Source organism: Brachyistius frenatus, unplaced genomic scaffold (genome assembly GCF_029030835.1).
Source record: "Brachyistius frenatus isolate BFR_SWC_R1_liver_20210118 unplaced genomic scaffold, ASM2903083v1 Contig_12, whole genome shotgun sequence".
Classification (NCBI taxonomy): Eukaryota; Metazoa; Chordata; class Actinopteri; family Embiotocidae; genus Brachyistius; species Brachyistius frenatus.
The window spans coordinates 3,698,250-3,712,312 of NW_027210611.1; the positions used below are offsets into that span (position 1 = coordinate 3,698,250).

At 39.2% G+C, this 14,063-nt stretch overlaps 1 protein-coding gene across 5 annotated transcripts in view; it reads left to right on the forward strand.

Moving 5' to 3' along the window:
- The window catches only part of b4galt2 (UDP-Gal:betaGlcNAc beta 1,4- galactosyltransferase, polypeptide 2), a 165,292-nt gene that overhangs the window by 120,466 nt on the left and 30,763 nt on the right, over positions 1-14,063 (forward strand). For all 5 annotated transcript variants that reach the window (XM_069692285.1, XM_069692283.1, XM_069692286.1 and 2 more), the window contains exon 5: positions 9,345-9,532. In XM_069692285.1, the coding sequence (XP_069548386.1) occupies positions 9,345-9,532 (188 nt within the window). The remainder of the gene's footprint in view (positions 1-9,344; positions 9,533-14,063) is intronic.

Here is a 14,063-nt window from a genome sequence, read left to right on the forward strand (position 1 = left end):
GGCTGTGCGGAGTTTGCCACTTGAGTCAGCGTCTATTGCATCTGAAGACCACACGTTTAGAAATGAAAAATATCCGGTGGTGTTCAGCTAGAAAGGAGTGAGACTACCCGACCTCTGCCTTCATTTCTGTATGAGGCTGACAGCTCGAGGCTACATTATCTTCTCCTCGCATAACATGCACACACCTGCAGTATCAAGGGAATCAATTTATGGTGCACTATGGGTAATGTAGGTGCCAGGGTTTGATAAGGAAAGTAATACATGGTTAAAACAAAGACGTTATCTCTGGTTCTGCTCCATAAGTTTTGATCTTTTTTTGGTTTATAAGCTGCGATGTTAAATTGGTGCTATAGTTCTCTCAGAGTTCATTTAGCGGTTGTTCTGAATCGTTTGATCATGTCACGTGATCCGTATCAGCAGATGGAGTTTGCCCAGTTGCTGTCCCATGATAACAAGGTAAACTCCATCTGCTCCATCAGCAGCTAGTCCCAAGGGTAGCCTGGCTTCCTTGTGTCGACCATGAACATCAACATCCCCTGATTTAAATCCAGCAAAGGAATTCTGTTGCATATTATTCACCATCCCTCTCTCTGCTTGTTTCCTGCCCTCTCTGTCCTGTAATCGAACTATTTAAGACATAAAATACTTTAAAAACTGCTGTTAACCAGGTCAAGAATGATAATGACAGAAACTCATCTTTGAGGTGATTTAGAAACAGTAGTACCATTACATAGTTTTGTCCAACTCTCAAGTGTTGCAGTTAATTAGGGCCCATATTTATGGTCTACATGTCAAAAAGTCAGTTTGTTATGTGTTTATATCAAAAGAAAATAGGCTAACAGGCTTTTTTTAAATACTCAAATATCAATATCGGTGATGGCATGAAAAGTTCGGTAGGAATCGCAATAATGGGATTTCCAGCTGTCATGTATGATTTCCGTCTTTACTGCCTTTTATTATATAATAAGTAACACCATTGCAAATGAGGTCCCGCACAATGCATTTAAATAGGAGTTCAGATTCCCGGACATTAAGAATAATGTAAATTAATTGAACTCAAATTTTGTTTGAACACAAAAATGGTTTGCACTTACAAACTATATCGCCCTTTTTCACCTCAGCGGTCTTGAAGTGCTTTATAATTCACCATGGGGAACAACTTTGGGTTCGATGTCTTTTCTTGCCCAAGGACACTTCAGCATGCAGACAGGAGTAAATGGGTATTATACCACCAGCCCTATGATTAGTGGGCAACCTGCTCTGCTATCTGAGCCCCAGCCGCTCCAGAAAAACATTATTGTGTATGCTTTGTGCAGAGCAATGGTGTCGTCATAGTGCAGCACCATATTGCTTTCAAGTTGATGAAATGCATAAATATATAGTGCATCACCTACTGTTATAAGTGTACCTCTGTTATATAACTTCCTGCGGGGTGCAGCTGAAAAAAAATCACAAGGATAAACTGCTTCAGTCAGTTAAGCACTCATTGTTATTGACTTGACGAGGCGTCCATCTCATCTCTCAAAGCATTGACTTCAAAAAAGAAAAAAAAAAGCACTTAACAATGACAGTGTGGTTTCCCTCAGAGGAAAGCAACAAGTGGGCATCACTGAGGCCATCATGAATGATTGTATGACTGCTCTGAACCCTGATTAAGAGTGGAAACAGCTCCACTTTACCTAGTGGTTTTAGTGTTGTTGGATTTTTTTTATTTACTCTTCTTATAGTGAGATTTCTAAATAATGAACTATTGCGTGGTTTACACCGGTAAAGAGTTTGCAAGAGCAGCTGTCACTTTTTCTAAATTCTGTCATTCTAATTTGTAATAATTCTCCATTTTCTTTCAAGGAATGCGATGTGTCATGTTTCTGCCTCTTCTACCCGGGGCAAAAATGAGCAACAGGTTTTCCTGACAGTGTACGCAGGATTTACTTTGCTGGGAAATTTCTGAAAGCAGACGCTTTCCATCACAGTCGACAGGTGTGTGCAGTGGGCTTTGTAACAGTCAGGAAACCCTTTCAAAAAAGTTTCAAGATCACATTGAGCTTTCAAGACACCTGAGGTATTGTGATACTAATATTTCAGAAGAACTGACAGCCGTTGTTCTTTTTTTGTTTTGTTTTTAAAGTCAATTTTATCTTCAGGCTTGTTGAGTTGGTTAATTATCGATTCGGTGAAGTTGACAAAGAGCTCCAGGTCCCAAAAAAAAATCTCCTCACGAAGGGCTTTGATATAGAGTAGCTTTTAGAGGTCGCGTTAAATATTCCTGGAATATTTATCACTGTTGGTGTTTCATATTGTTCCTTATAGTCTGTTTTGTTTGAAATCGTTTCGGTCAGGAGCGACTAAACACACAAATCTTCCGGCGTTTCCCTCACACACGCGGTTGCACATATTACAGGGAGTTGCCAACAACCTCAACAGGGGCCGCAGTTTCCTGCTGTCAGTCACTGAGCTGCTGCAGTGAAGCAATTGGACACCTTGATGGCAGATGATGAGGGTTTTCCATTCAATTACCCACCCTCCCCTATACTTTACAGTCAGCCAGCAATTCACCCTAGCGGTTTTGCAGTCAGAGGTCCCCGCTCCCAGACGCTGCCTGCACTTTATCCGTTATCAGCCTCCCACCTTTATTTAGCAGCAGTCTTCTGGGCTGAAGGTGGTGAGTCTATAACCTTGTTCATCTCGATATTCGGAGCCTTTTCTTCGAAGAGGCTCTAATCAATATTTTTAGAATAACAATAAGTCAAGTGAATTTGACAAGTGAATCCAGTAATTTGAAACGTGCAGTTTTACCGCAGCTACAGGACCTGTTCTTCTTTCAGCTTTTTGTTTTGTTTTTTTACAGCCTTTTTTGTGGCAATCGCCCAAATAATGTGTTTCCGTCTTTCGGTCTGTTTTTTCTTTTTACTCACCTCGACACCCACCATGCCGGTAAACTTGTCAGCTTCACAAGCAGAATTAAAAAGAAAGAAATCTACAAGCCTCAAACGCTTTAGTTAAGCAGAGGTCATGGTCAAAGCCGACTCACAGTGACTGGTTGTGACAGGTGAGTGTCTGGACGACGTTGATTGTCAGATCCTTGACTGATTAGAAGAGACGTCTTGCCAGGTTCCACACACACACACACACACACACACACACACACACACACACACACACACGTGCCAGGAAAAAATTTGGACTTCATACAGCTTAAAAAAAAAAAGCCTGGGTAGGCTAATGGACTTTTCCCTGCTCTGTGTCAGACGCCATACTGATTTATGCGTCTTCTCATAAAGGAAGGTAAATCAGAACCATAGACAGGTTGACACGTCTAGTGGGTTTGGAGGACGGTAAAAAAAAACGGGGGGAAAAAATGTGGACGATAACCACAAGCTTTACGGTTTTGGTTCATTTTCAACTTTCTCAGAATGATGTTTTTGACAAAGTTAGCAACTAGCTGGTGCAGCAATTAGCAGCTATTGAGATCTAGTTTTCTAAGAGGTTCCTTAAGATCCAAACACATCTAAAAACAATGGGTTTTTTTAGAGCTGTGGTTCTTGACCTGGTGGTTATTTGGCCTAGAAGGGTGCCAAAATAAGGTATTAATTTTGGGACTAATAGCGTCAATTAAATCTGGTTGTGAGCGCTGATTGTCACCTGGCTTTCTTCTACGAAGCAGGTGGTCACAGCAGCAACGGGACAAAGGACAAAGGGACAAGGTGGCAGTTTTTGATACCATGGGAATGAAAACCGTTCTGGATTCAGTTAAACAAAATATTTAGTAATCAGCAAACATTGGCATGCCAATAATGCCGTGATGATGTTTGCAGATGTTTGTAGGTGATGGATGCATTAAAACGCTTTCATTTTATAGTTATAGATTGTCTTGCCTTTTGAGTGCACTTATTGCAAGTTGCAATTGATCAAATCATCTGAAAAATTAGTGTAATAAAATAGAATTGTCACAACACAATGGCCTGTTATGTATAGATGTCAATTACTGCACAGTGAACTCAAAAGGCTTTTAGCTTAAATATTTAATTTTAAAAAGCATCCTGCAGAGTCGGTGACTTACAGAACAAAGTCCGTCATGGTGACAGCTACATGTTTCTTTGTTTTTTTTTATTGACTATGGAACACTTCTGTGTATGTTACAGAAATATAGCAAGGGCCCGTGCAACACATTAAACTGAGGGCAGATTTACTGGATGTTTTCAAACATGCACCCAAATGAATGTCTGTTTGCATCTCAGAAGCTTGTTGTTTAAATTTGTTTTGTTATTTTCTCCATCTGTGAGCATGAAGAGGCAGAGGAGGAGCAAAGTGAAGAAAACCATATTTGTGGCGCACACAGACTTGTCACACTTGTCAGTAAACTCATTTACGGAAGGCTGAGGCTGCATACTCACATGCATATGCACACTGCATTATGTAGAGCCTGATCAAAAATTAATGGAGCAGAAATGTCTTTGAAAGTTAAAAGATTCCTGTGAAATTGCAAACGAGGAGCCAAAAATCGCTTTCCGTTAAATTGGAGTACCCTTTCTGGATTTCACTCTGTAATTTGTTGATTTGTCAAATATTCGCACATGAACAGTTTTACTGTCCCCCGTGGGCCAGTGTAGGCAAATTGTGGCTGAGAAGTCCTTCTTAGTGCATTTTTGGTGAGGAAAAAAATGAAGAAGGGTTTTGGTCAGGAAGACCAACAGCCCGAAAGAGAGGAAACAAAAACTGGAAAATGCAGCCGGCAGCAGAGGGAAATGCAGAGTCCACAGAAAACTCTGCATCAACAAAATAAAGCATCCAATGCTAAAAACAACCCAACAATGGAGAGGTGGGAGATGGATTAGTTGGAGCAGAGAAGAAACCTGCACTAACCTTTTCTAAATGCCTTTTTGCCAGTTTTTGTGTTTTATATGTGCTTATATATATAATTTTATAACAAATTGAGGAATCTGTATGGATCAGTTATGAGTTCAGAAAGTTGAAAATTGAATATCATGTGGCTAAAATCAGATTAACGCCTCAAACCTCTGTGTCTATTAATCCTACGGTCTCTGTGTACCCGACTTAAATGTCAGGTCCAGTGTCAGTTTATATCAACTCCATATGAACTCACTCATGGCAGGAAGTGATTAGGGAAGATGTAGAGCGCCATAAAGACTTGCTGGGTGGTTCACATACAGATGTCTTATTAAAATGATAAACAATGACGGCGATAATACTTAATGAGGTCAGAAGGGCTTGGTTTTTTCTAAAGATATACGAGCTCATCTGCGGGGAGACACCGCATCCCGGAGTCTTTGAATTATGTCCGTGTACGGGAAATGCCAATATTTTTTTTATAAAATACTCTTGTTTTACAAAATATATTCCACTTTTTTTGCCTTTAATATCACCAGTTGATCTCATAATTCTTTGTTTCCAGGTCACATTTTGCTCTATTGACCTCATACGATATTGTTCCAACCATCTGAACCGACTGTCGTTCAAAAAACAGGCAGAAGACCACTTTAGCTAATATTTGGAGCCGTAGTGGATTTGTGACAATAGATTTTTTTGTTACCTGCACAGGGGGATTATGCTCTCAAATCTCAGGTATTAGTGGGTTTACCATGGGGATTACGCATTGTACTTGATTCACGGTTGGTCCGAACAGATAATGCACCAGTATGGAGGCAACCGCACCTCCAAAAACAGAGACGCAGTATCCCGAACAGAGGTAAGGACACATTAATCATCTCGAAGATTCTCAGCGCTGTCAAAAGTGGGTGTATTTCCCTTAATGGCCAAGGAATACGTGACTGCAGCAAATTTGTGTCACTGGTTCATTGTTCTGCTACGTACTATAGATACTGGAATATTCATCCAACTGGGGAGTCCTTTTTATGATATGAGAATTGAAGCTTCACCCTTGGGCCTTTTCTCTTAAGGTAAACCAGTAATCTTGTCATGTAGAGGCCCCTCACATATTTCACTTTGCATAAGGATTTAAGAGCTACACTGGTCAGAAAAAGCTCATTTTCAAATGTAAATACTGTGGATGTCTCTGTATTGTTTTTGTACTGTATGAGCTACAGTAAATTACATATTTCACAGTCATATCTGTTGAAAATAATTATTGCAGATCATCTATCAGTTATTTTTTCAATTAACTGTATATCAAATGTCATCAAATTGTAGTAGACAGTTTGTCTGACTTCAGAGTGCCATCTTCAAATTGCTTGTTTGTGTGTCCAACCCAAAGTTAATAACATAAATGTGCATTTTACTACTATATATTATTGTACTTTTATAATTATTTGACAGAAAAGCAGCAAATCCTGACATTTGACAAGTTGGAATGTGCAAATATTTGGCATTTTTGTTTCAACAACAACACAATGAAATGGTGAAATTGACAATAATAATAGTTGGTTGTTAATTTATTTGATTGACTTACTGTTTGCCACTCAGCTGGACATACAGTATGAAATGTAATTATTGTAAGGACTTTGTAAGGATTGTTTTACATGTTTTTGCCCCAAAACATGTAAAAAATTACAAAACCAAAATATGTTAGAATACAATATCTTGCACTGACTACAACTTTATTAAACTGCTTCATGATTATGTTCAGGTACTCAAAGCCTTTATGTAAGATTAGAAATAGTAATCTTGGTTTAATATAGAGTCAGAATGTGTTGCCGTGGTCTTTCCGAAGTGCTTTTGTGTCGTTGCCCAAACTTAATTGAACATGTAACTCAGAAAGTTGTCAAAGTACTGCACTTTTTGTACATTACCTCTGAGCATAATCTCAGCAGTGATTACACCCAACTCCATTAAGTAAATAACTTTACGATTTTTATACAAGTGGCAGATGAACTCACTGACCCAAATGGGGATTCAGTTGTTGCAATAAAGATTGTACTTGCTCTTACTCAGTAACTGGAGGCCATTTGTACTAAAATAGATGGGCTAGCTGTAAACTCAGTGTAAAGTAAGCGCTTCCTGAGGGGAAACCATCTTGATGACTCAGTGTTACACCAGTTACTGACAAACTTAGGGTTTGAATGTTTATGTTGCTCCAGGACAGCACATCTCCGTCTCAACTTCTTTGTCTTTTTACTGCAACTAAAGTAGAACCGATTCAAAGCATGTTTGAGGACGATGGACTGTCAAACCGCCAAACAGTGTCAGGTTGCAGGTAGCATCTCTTATTGGTTGCTGACCTCTGTACAACCTGACAAGGACCTTTCCAAGCTAGGTTGTTGCACAAGCACTCTGCGCATAGAGATATACAGTCCCTTGTGCATTATTGAATTTATAACTGTCATATATATTAACCTCGACTATCTCACGCCGCTGTAATGCCGGCCAAGAATGCATTTATCGTAGTGTTGAACCTGGGCCATGCAGACTCTGAAAAACAGCTGCATTTCTCTGCAGCAGCCGGCTCTCCTGGGGTCAGTGAACACACCAAACGGCATGTAGAGATAAATACAGAGCAGCACTGCAGACACTAAATAATGATGTTCAATGATGCTCTAAAAGGTGTTACCATAGGAAAATTCCTGCATTTTTTTTAACCTCTTTGTGAATTCAAACGTAGACTTGTATTAATTGTCAACTAAATGGACATTTACAATTATTCTAATCATTACATTAAAATTGGTTGCTAAACAACGTCGTTACACCCACGTACACAGCTGTTATGTAGCTAGCTGAACAATTTTCCACAAACGTTAGCTTGCTCAAATATGACACATTTTGTAAGAGTTGAATAAAGAGTAAAACAAGACATTTTTTTTTATCAGATTAGACCCACAGAGGAAGCCTCAAGAGGATCCCAAACTCCGGGTATTATCTGGGGGCTAAACTTTAACAGAATTGGGAAGTTAACCAGAAATGTATTTGTAAAAACAGATAACCTTAAAGACTTTCCTCTTGTACAACTGAAAAATACTGTTTGAAAACACTGAAGTCATATTCTTCACCTTTTTGTCCCCAGCTAATTGATTCCGTTCTTACTATGGATTGAGTTATTCACTGCTGTACTTGGTGGGCTAAGAAAGCGAGCTGGCAAATGTTTGTTATTACTTCAATTAATCTGCAGTAACAACCAATATTTAATAGCAATCACTTCATATATAGCATATTACTTCCATAGAGGTGCAAAAGTGGTTCAAAAATACCATTGGCTTTGTTAAAGGAACATTCTAATACTTTTTAACCTGAGTCTATTCGTATTCTGGCCATTTTTTACTACGGGACATGCTGCTTCGCAATAAACACCTGCACAGGCATATACTTACAGGCATCCAGTTAACCAGGCTAACAGCTTGGATTGCTATTTAGCAAACTACTTATTCAAAAGCAATAAGAACAGGCATTACAGAAAGTGTTTGAATATTATTGGGATCTATGTTAGGTATTTAATTTAAGCCAGACATAGTCTCAGAAGGCAGATGTGCGTCACTGTTTTAGGCGATTGATGTTTTCCTGGGGTCAATAAAGTTCATGCTGAATTAATACAGAAAAACACCTTTGATATGAGGCTGACATTGTTTGGCTCGGTCTGACTTCCCCCTTTGCTTATGCTGACAGTGCTTGTAGCCGTTGTTGTTTCCATTGATGTTGTTCCGATTCATAGGGCATGTGAGAGGCCTGATTCATAACTGCAGTGGCTTTTACACCCACTCTGACTGCATTTTATAGTGTTGAAGTAAAATGATACCGATTTACACATATATATATATATTTTGCTTCCTTTTATCTTTATTGCCATTTTGTGACCCATTGTTTCTTTATATTGGTCTACATCTGATCACACAAAGTGCCAGGCTTTCAAAATGTCACTTCAGATGTTGTATATCATAGAAAAACTAGAAACAGTTATGTTATATATATATATATATGTTAAAGTGTATAAAATAAAAAAAATAAAAAGATATTTGAAACATCATAATTTTAAAAAGAGGGGCGGCACGGTGGTGCAGTGGTTAGCACTGTCACCTCACAGCAAAAAAGGTTCCGGGTTCAAATCTGGTCCTGGGCCTTTCTGTGCGGACTTTGCATGTTCTCCCTGTGCTTGCGTGGGTTCTCTCCGGGTTCTCCGGCTTCCTCCCATCATCCAAAAACATGCACCTCAGGTCGGGTTACCTGGCGCCGCGCTAGTGGCAGCCTGCTGCAGCAGCTCCCCCCTGAGAGACCCCCTGCTGTAGTGAAGAAATTTCCCCTCAGGGATTAATAAAGTGTATAAAATCAAAAAAAAAATATCTGTGAACCTGTTGATTGGACGTGTTACTCTCCTCATTTGTGTTATTTTTAGCTGTTAGACCCTCATCTTCATGTATTATCTTTATCTGCGTGTCTTGCAGTTGGGTGAGGAAACTTTCAACCGTGCGAAGTTGCTGAATGTCGGCTACACGGAGGCTCTGAAGGACGCAGAGTACGACTGCTTCATCTTTAGCGACGTGGACCTGATCCCTATGGATGACCGCAACCTCTACCACTGCTACGACCAGCCGAGACACTTTGCCATCGCCATGGACAAGTTTGGCTTCAGGTGACATGATGATGTCTAATTTCACCACTCGTATAATTATAAACACACACAAACAAACACACTGATTAGAACTTATTATATTTTGAGAGATTTAAGGATGTTTTTTTTGTATCTTGCTGCCTGTTCACATTATTGTTGTGTAAATATTGTTTAAATATGCTTTTGGCTGCCTAACAAATAATTTGAGAGAAGGCCTACAGCCTTTGTTCTGACAGACAATTGACAGAGCAATATTTAATTTGGGTAAATCTCATTATACTTTGAAATCCTTATCTGTAGCCTAAATTAGCATGAAAATGCACCACAGTTCACTGCTGGCAATTGTGATTTGGTCACACTTCTGCAGTCTTAACAAGAGTGCTTGTTTCAAAGCAGAACTAACAGGTTTCGACGGAAGCAAGTGAAAAGACCTTCAATAACGCCAAAGACTGTGCACACTGGATCTGTAAGGCCAACCTATAGCCAGCTGTAATTACTGTTTCACTAGGGAGCTACACAAGAAGGCCATTATTTATTTATTTTTTTATTTTTTTTATGCTTTATTTCACTAAGGCTCTGATTTGTCTGGAAATATGACATCATTGCCGGCAAATGTCAGTAAGGAAAGAAAACACAACACATAGAGTAGAAATATTAAATATACATATTAGATTTGAAAAATTAAAGAATAAATCAATTAGATGATCAACAGAAATGAAATTAGCAGTTATGTTAATGATCAATTAATAATTCTGACAAAGGTATAATGATGACAATTTGCTGGGTGTGTTCGTTGGAGAAAACAAGTAATTAAATACCATTATATTTAAATGCAGGAACTTTAATCAGCATTTTACAAAATTTTCTGACAACTTACAGATAAAATAATTTATTGATCAGTAATAATCAAGCAAGTAATTAAAGATAAAAAAAATAATAATAATTGCTAGTTGCAGATCTAATACACGTAGGGTGAAAATGAATGCCTATTGTACATATAAGCTAGCTGCTGATAAAATAAAATCTCCATCTTCCTACTTTGGCTGATGATTGAGGTTTGTTGCAGATGGAACCTGTTGCATGTTAATATGTTGAAGGTTATAAGGTCACTCATCTTGGCTTCATGTGCAGTGTTAACACAAAACCTTCTCATGTAGTTTTACCAGCACTATTGAGCTTAACCCTCCCGTTGTCCTTGCGTCAAAATGACCCGTAGCTGCTTTCAATCAAGTTCTATTTTATTTTCATATTTTTTGGGATCATTGGTGACAAGAAGGCTGTGAGGGTTTCTTTAAAGAATGATCACCAATGATCCCAAAAAATATAGAAATAAAATAGAACTTGGTTGAACACAGCTGTGAGTCATTTTGACCCGAGGACAATGGGAGGGTTAAACCTCCTGGAGTAAAAACTGCCAGGGGAACTTGGATAAGAAAGAAACTTCATATGTGCTGTAAGTTAGAGGGAAATCTGTATATGGGAAATTTAAAATGCAGCGTAGCCAGAGGAGCTCCCAATCACTGAATGGTTGGTTCCTGTTTAATTATCTTTTTGCATAAGGACATCACATCTGCCCTCAATTATCTAAAAGCACTGAAAGTATTGATTAATGGTCTAAGCACCGCCAGTGAATATGACCTACCCATCCAAGAGCTGTCAGTCCACAAGAGTTATCCTACTGAAAACCCTCAGAGCCTCCAGCAGGTCCCTGATATAGTGTTCAATAAGCTAATGCTATCTGGCAACAAATACAATACCAGGTGGTAGGCAGAACCGTGGCTAACATTTCTTATTAGCAGTGAATCAGTATAAACCTAAAATGGTTTAATCTGGTTCTTTTTTTTTGTCTCAGTGGAAATAAAGAAAAAGGGTATAAAAGGAGGGCCTGGTGGTTGAAGTGAGTGGAAGGTCACAGAATTGATTGTAGTTAATTACTGATGTAAAAGTGAGATCGTTGAAGAGAACTGGTTCCCAAAGTCAAAGTGGTCTGAGTCAGCCTGCCAACTCAGGTCCTTTCAGTTTTAGTATTTAGCAAGCTTCCAAAGTAAAGGAAAAGGTCAGCAGCTATGCAAGTAATTCATAAACAAACTAATGAAACATTCGGTTTATTTTTTGTATTTTGGCCCCTGTAGGTTCACAAAGACAACCTCAGCTGCTTTAACATGTAAAAGCACTAGATGTCTCTAATAAATGGCAAAAACATTGACAGTGAATGTCAGGTCACATTATGTGCTACTCCATTAGCTTAGCACATCACAACGCCTAACAGCTCTCTGAGCGGAAAAGGTCACCTTGAAGTCCATTTCACAACACGGCTTTTTCAACAGCGTATAATCGGATCTCATGTAATGCATGGAATTATATTATCATTATATCGTTCATAATTTTGTGGATGTTAAAGTACTTGTTCGCTGAGTAGGAACATTATGAGTATGCTAAAGAACATTCACAGAGAGCACATTAATGCCAGGTCATGACCTAATGCTGCCCAATATTAGCGCACTGTTCAGTAAGTATTTCTTCACAATCGAAACTCCACTCTTTAGAGCTCCTGAAACCATAGTTACACAACACGAAGTATTTCTCTTTAATATTAAATCGTCATTATTGAATGAGGACAAATCAGTGCTAAAGTATTCGTAGTTTTTAAGATTTTAAGATAAGCAAACAACCTGACAACGGCCGTCAGATTTTCAAATGCTGCTAAATTGTGATTGGTGTACAAGTATGTAACGTCACTTTTTTCCTGACTCAGCCCCGCCCAAAAACAAAGAGCATAAACAAAAACACAAATAAAGACATTTGTCTGAGACTTGGGCAGAAAATGTTGTGTTTCTTTAGGACGCAAATACTTTTAGTACAAAGCTAAATGAGAAAATAGTTTCAGGGACTTTAATGCCAACCTAATGTACTGTGCTTTACTGTGACCTTTCAAAGGTAAATGTACCTTTGAATTCAGCTTTAACCATTTCTCACAGCATATTGAAACAGTGGGTGGCAAAGTGGGTAGCCTCAATCATGTGAAGATTCCGTTGACATGCTCATTGAAGCATATACGGAGCCATAGAGCTGCTAACAGCCATGAGAATCTCCTGTCAGACAGGAAGTCTGGAGCTTTGGCAGTCACTAGAAACACATTTATGGCCTTTTGAGAGACTCACTGTGACATATACTCTATCTGCTGAGCCAGCAGCTCTGCAGATATTGTCTGCTCCGGTGTTTCTTCCTGTGGGGAGTGTCAGTACATATTGTAGCTGTAGCCTCACTGCATGTTGCAGTTCCTGGTGGGCCAGTGTGTCGTGTTTAATGTCACTTAGGGGGGGATAAACCTCGTTCGTGTGCAATGTCATTTTCGCTTTGGCGCTTATTAGGTTTGCTAATGCTTACGCAACCAGCAGCCCTGCGTGAGACGCCCAATCTGGAGGCTCCGATCAGCCGTTCTGCTTTTTATACTTTGCGTGACAGGGGGAGTGAACTTACCTCGGAGTTTTGCGTTTGTCGTCCCGGTTTAGGGGACGGGCCTGAGAAACACAAAATGTTGTCAGCAATAATCTACGTGGTAAATGTGTACGGCGGCAAAATATAAATTCCACTAAAGGGCAAAGTATCTTTATTTGGCCAAGCAGTGCAATGTGTAAGAATAGCTAAAGTTTTGTGTGAACTGGACATGAAGTTGAGGATTTAGGGCTGTAATACGTTTGTCCGTCCCTTTCTCTGCTGATACAATAAGTGCAGTTTTAAATGCCAGAACAAAATAATAGAATTCACCATCTCTCTTTCTTTTGTTTGTTTTTCTGCCGTGCTACCCGGGATATTGTCTTCAGCATTGTTTCACCTTTGTAAGGAAATGATGTGACATTATCAGTTTAAACACAAACAACAAAACTGAGAAAAACATCAGCGGGTGCCTCGGCTGTTTGTTTCTCTGCCATTGTCATGTTTCCGCTTGCTTTTAACCAGTAAACTGAGGTGCTTTGACATGTGTCAGTCACTCTATACACTCAAGTCTAGGAGACAAACTAATGAAACTGAGAGTGATGATGCAAAAAAAAAAAACACGAAAAGCAAGGACATGTGTTTGTAATGCTTTTCTGATATTTCTTTTACATGGCTCTCAGCCATGTTTGAGAGTTAGCATTTAACGATGGATGTCACTTTACTTTGAAAATAATCAAACAGATGTGAAGATCAGGGAGCCACAGCTGTTGAAGATATTATAGAAGAGTTTCGTTTATCCTCTTTCGAGGGAGACTTAATACAAATTGTAACTCACTTCTCAAAGTTCTCAAGAAAAACATGCAGTTCGTCAAATTTCAATTTCCTCTCTCTCTTTGTATTTCTCTCTTCTTCTCTCCCAGCATGTGGGCGAGACACACACAAGCGCGCGCGCACACACACACACACACACACACACACACACACACACACACACACACACACACACACACACACACACACACACACACACACACACACACACAGACACACACTCCTGACCATATAGTTGCTGGGAGAACTTGCACAGAAACATACGGTCTCATTAGTTTCTGCT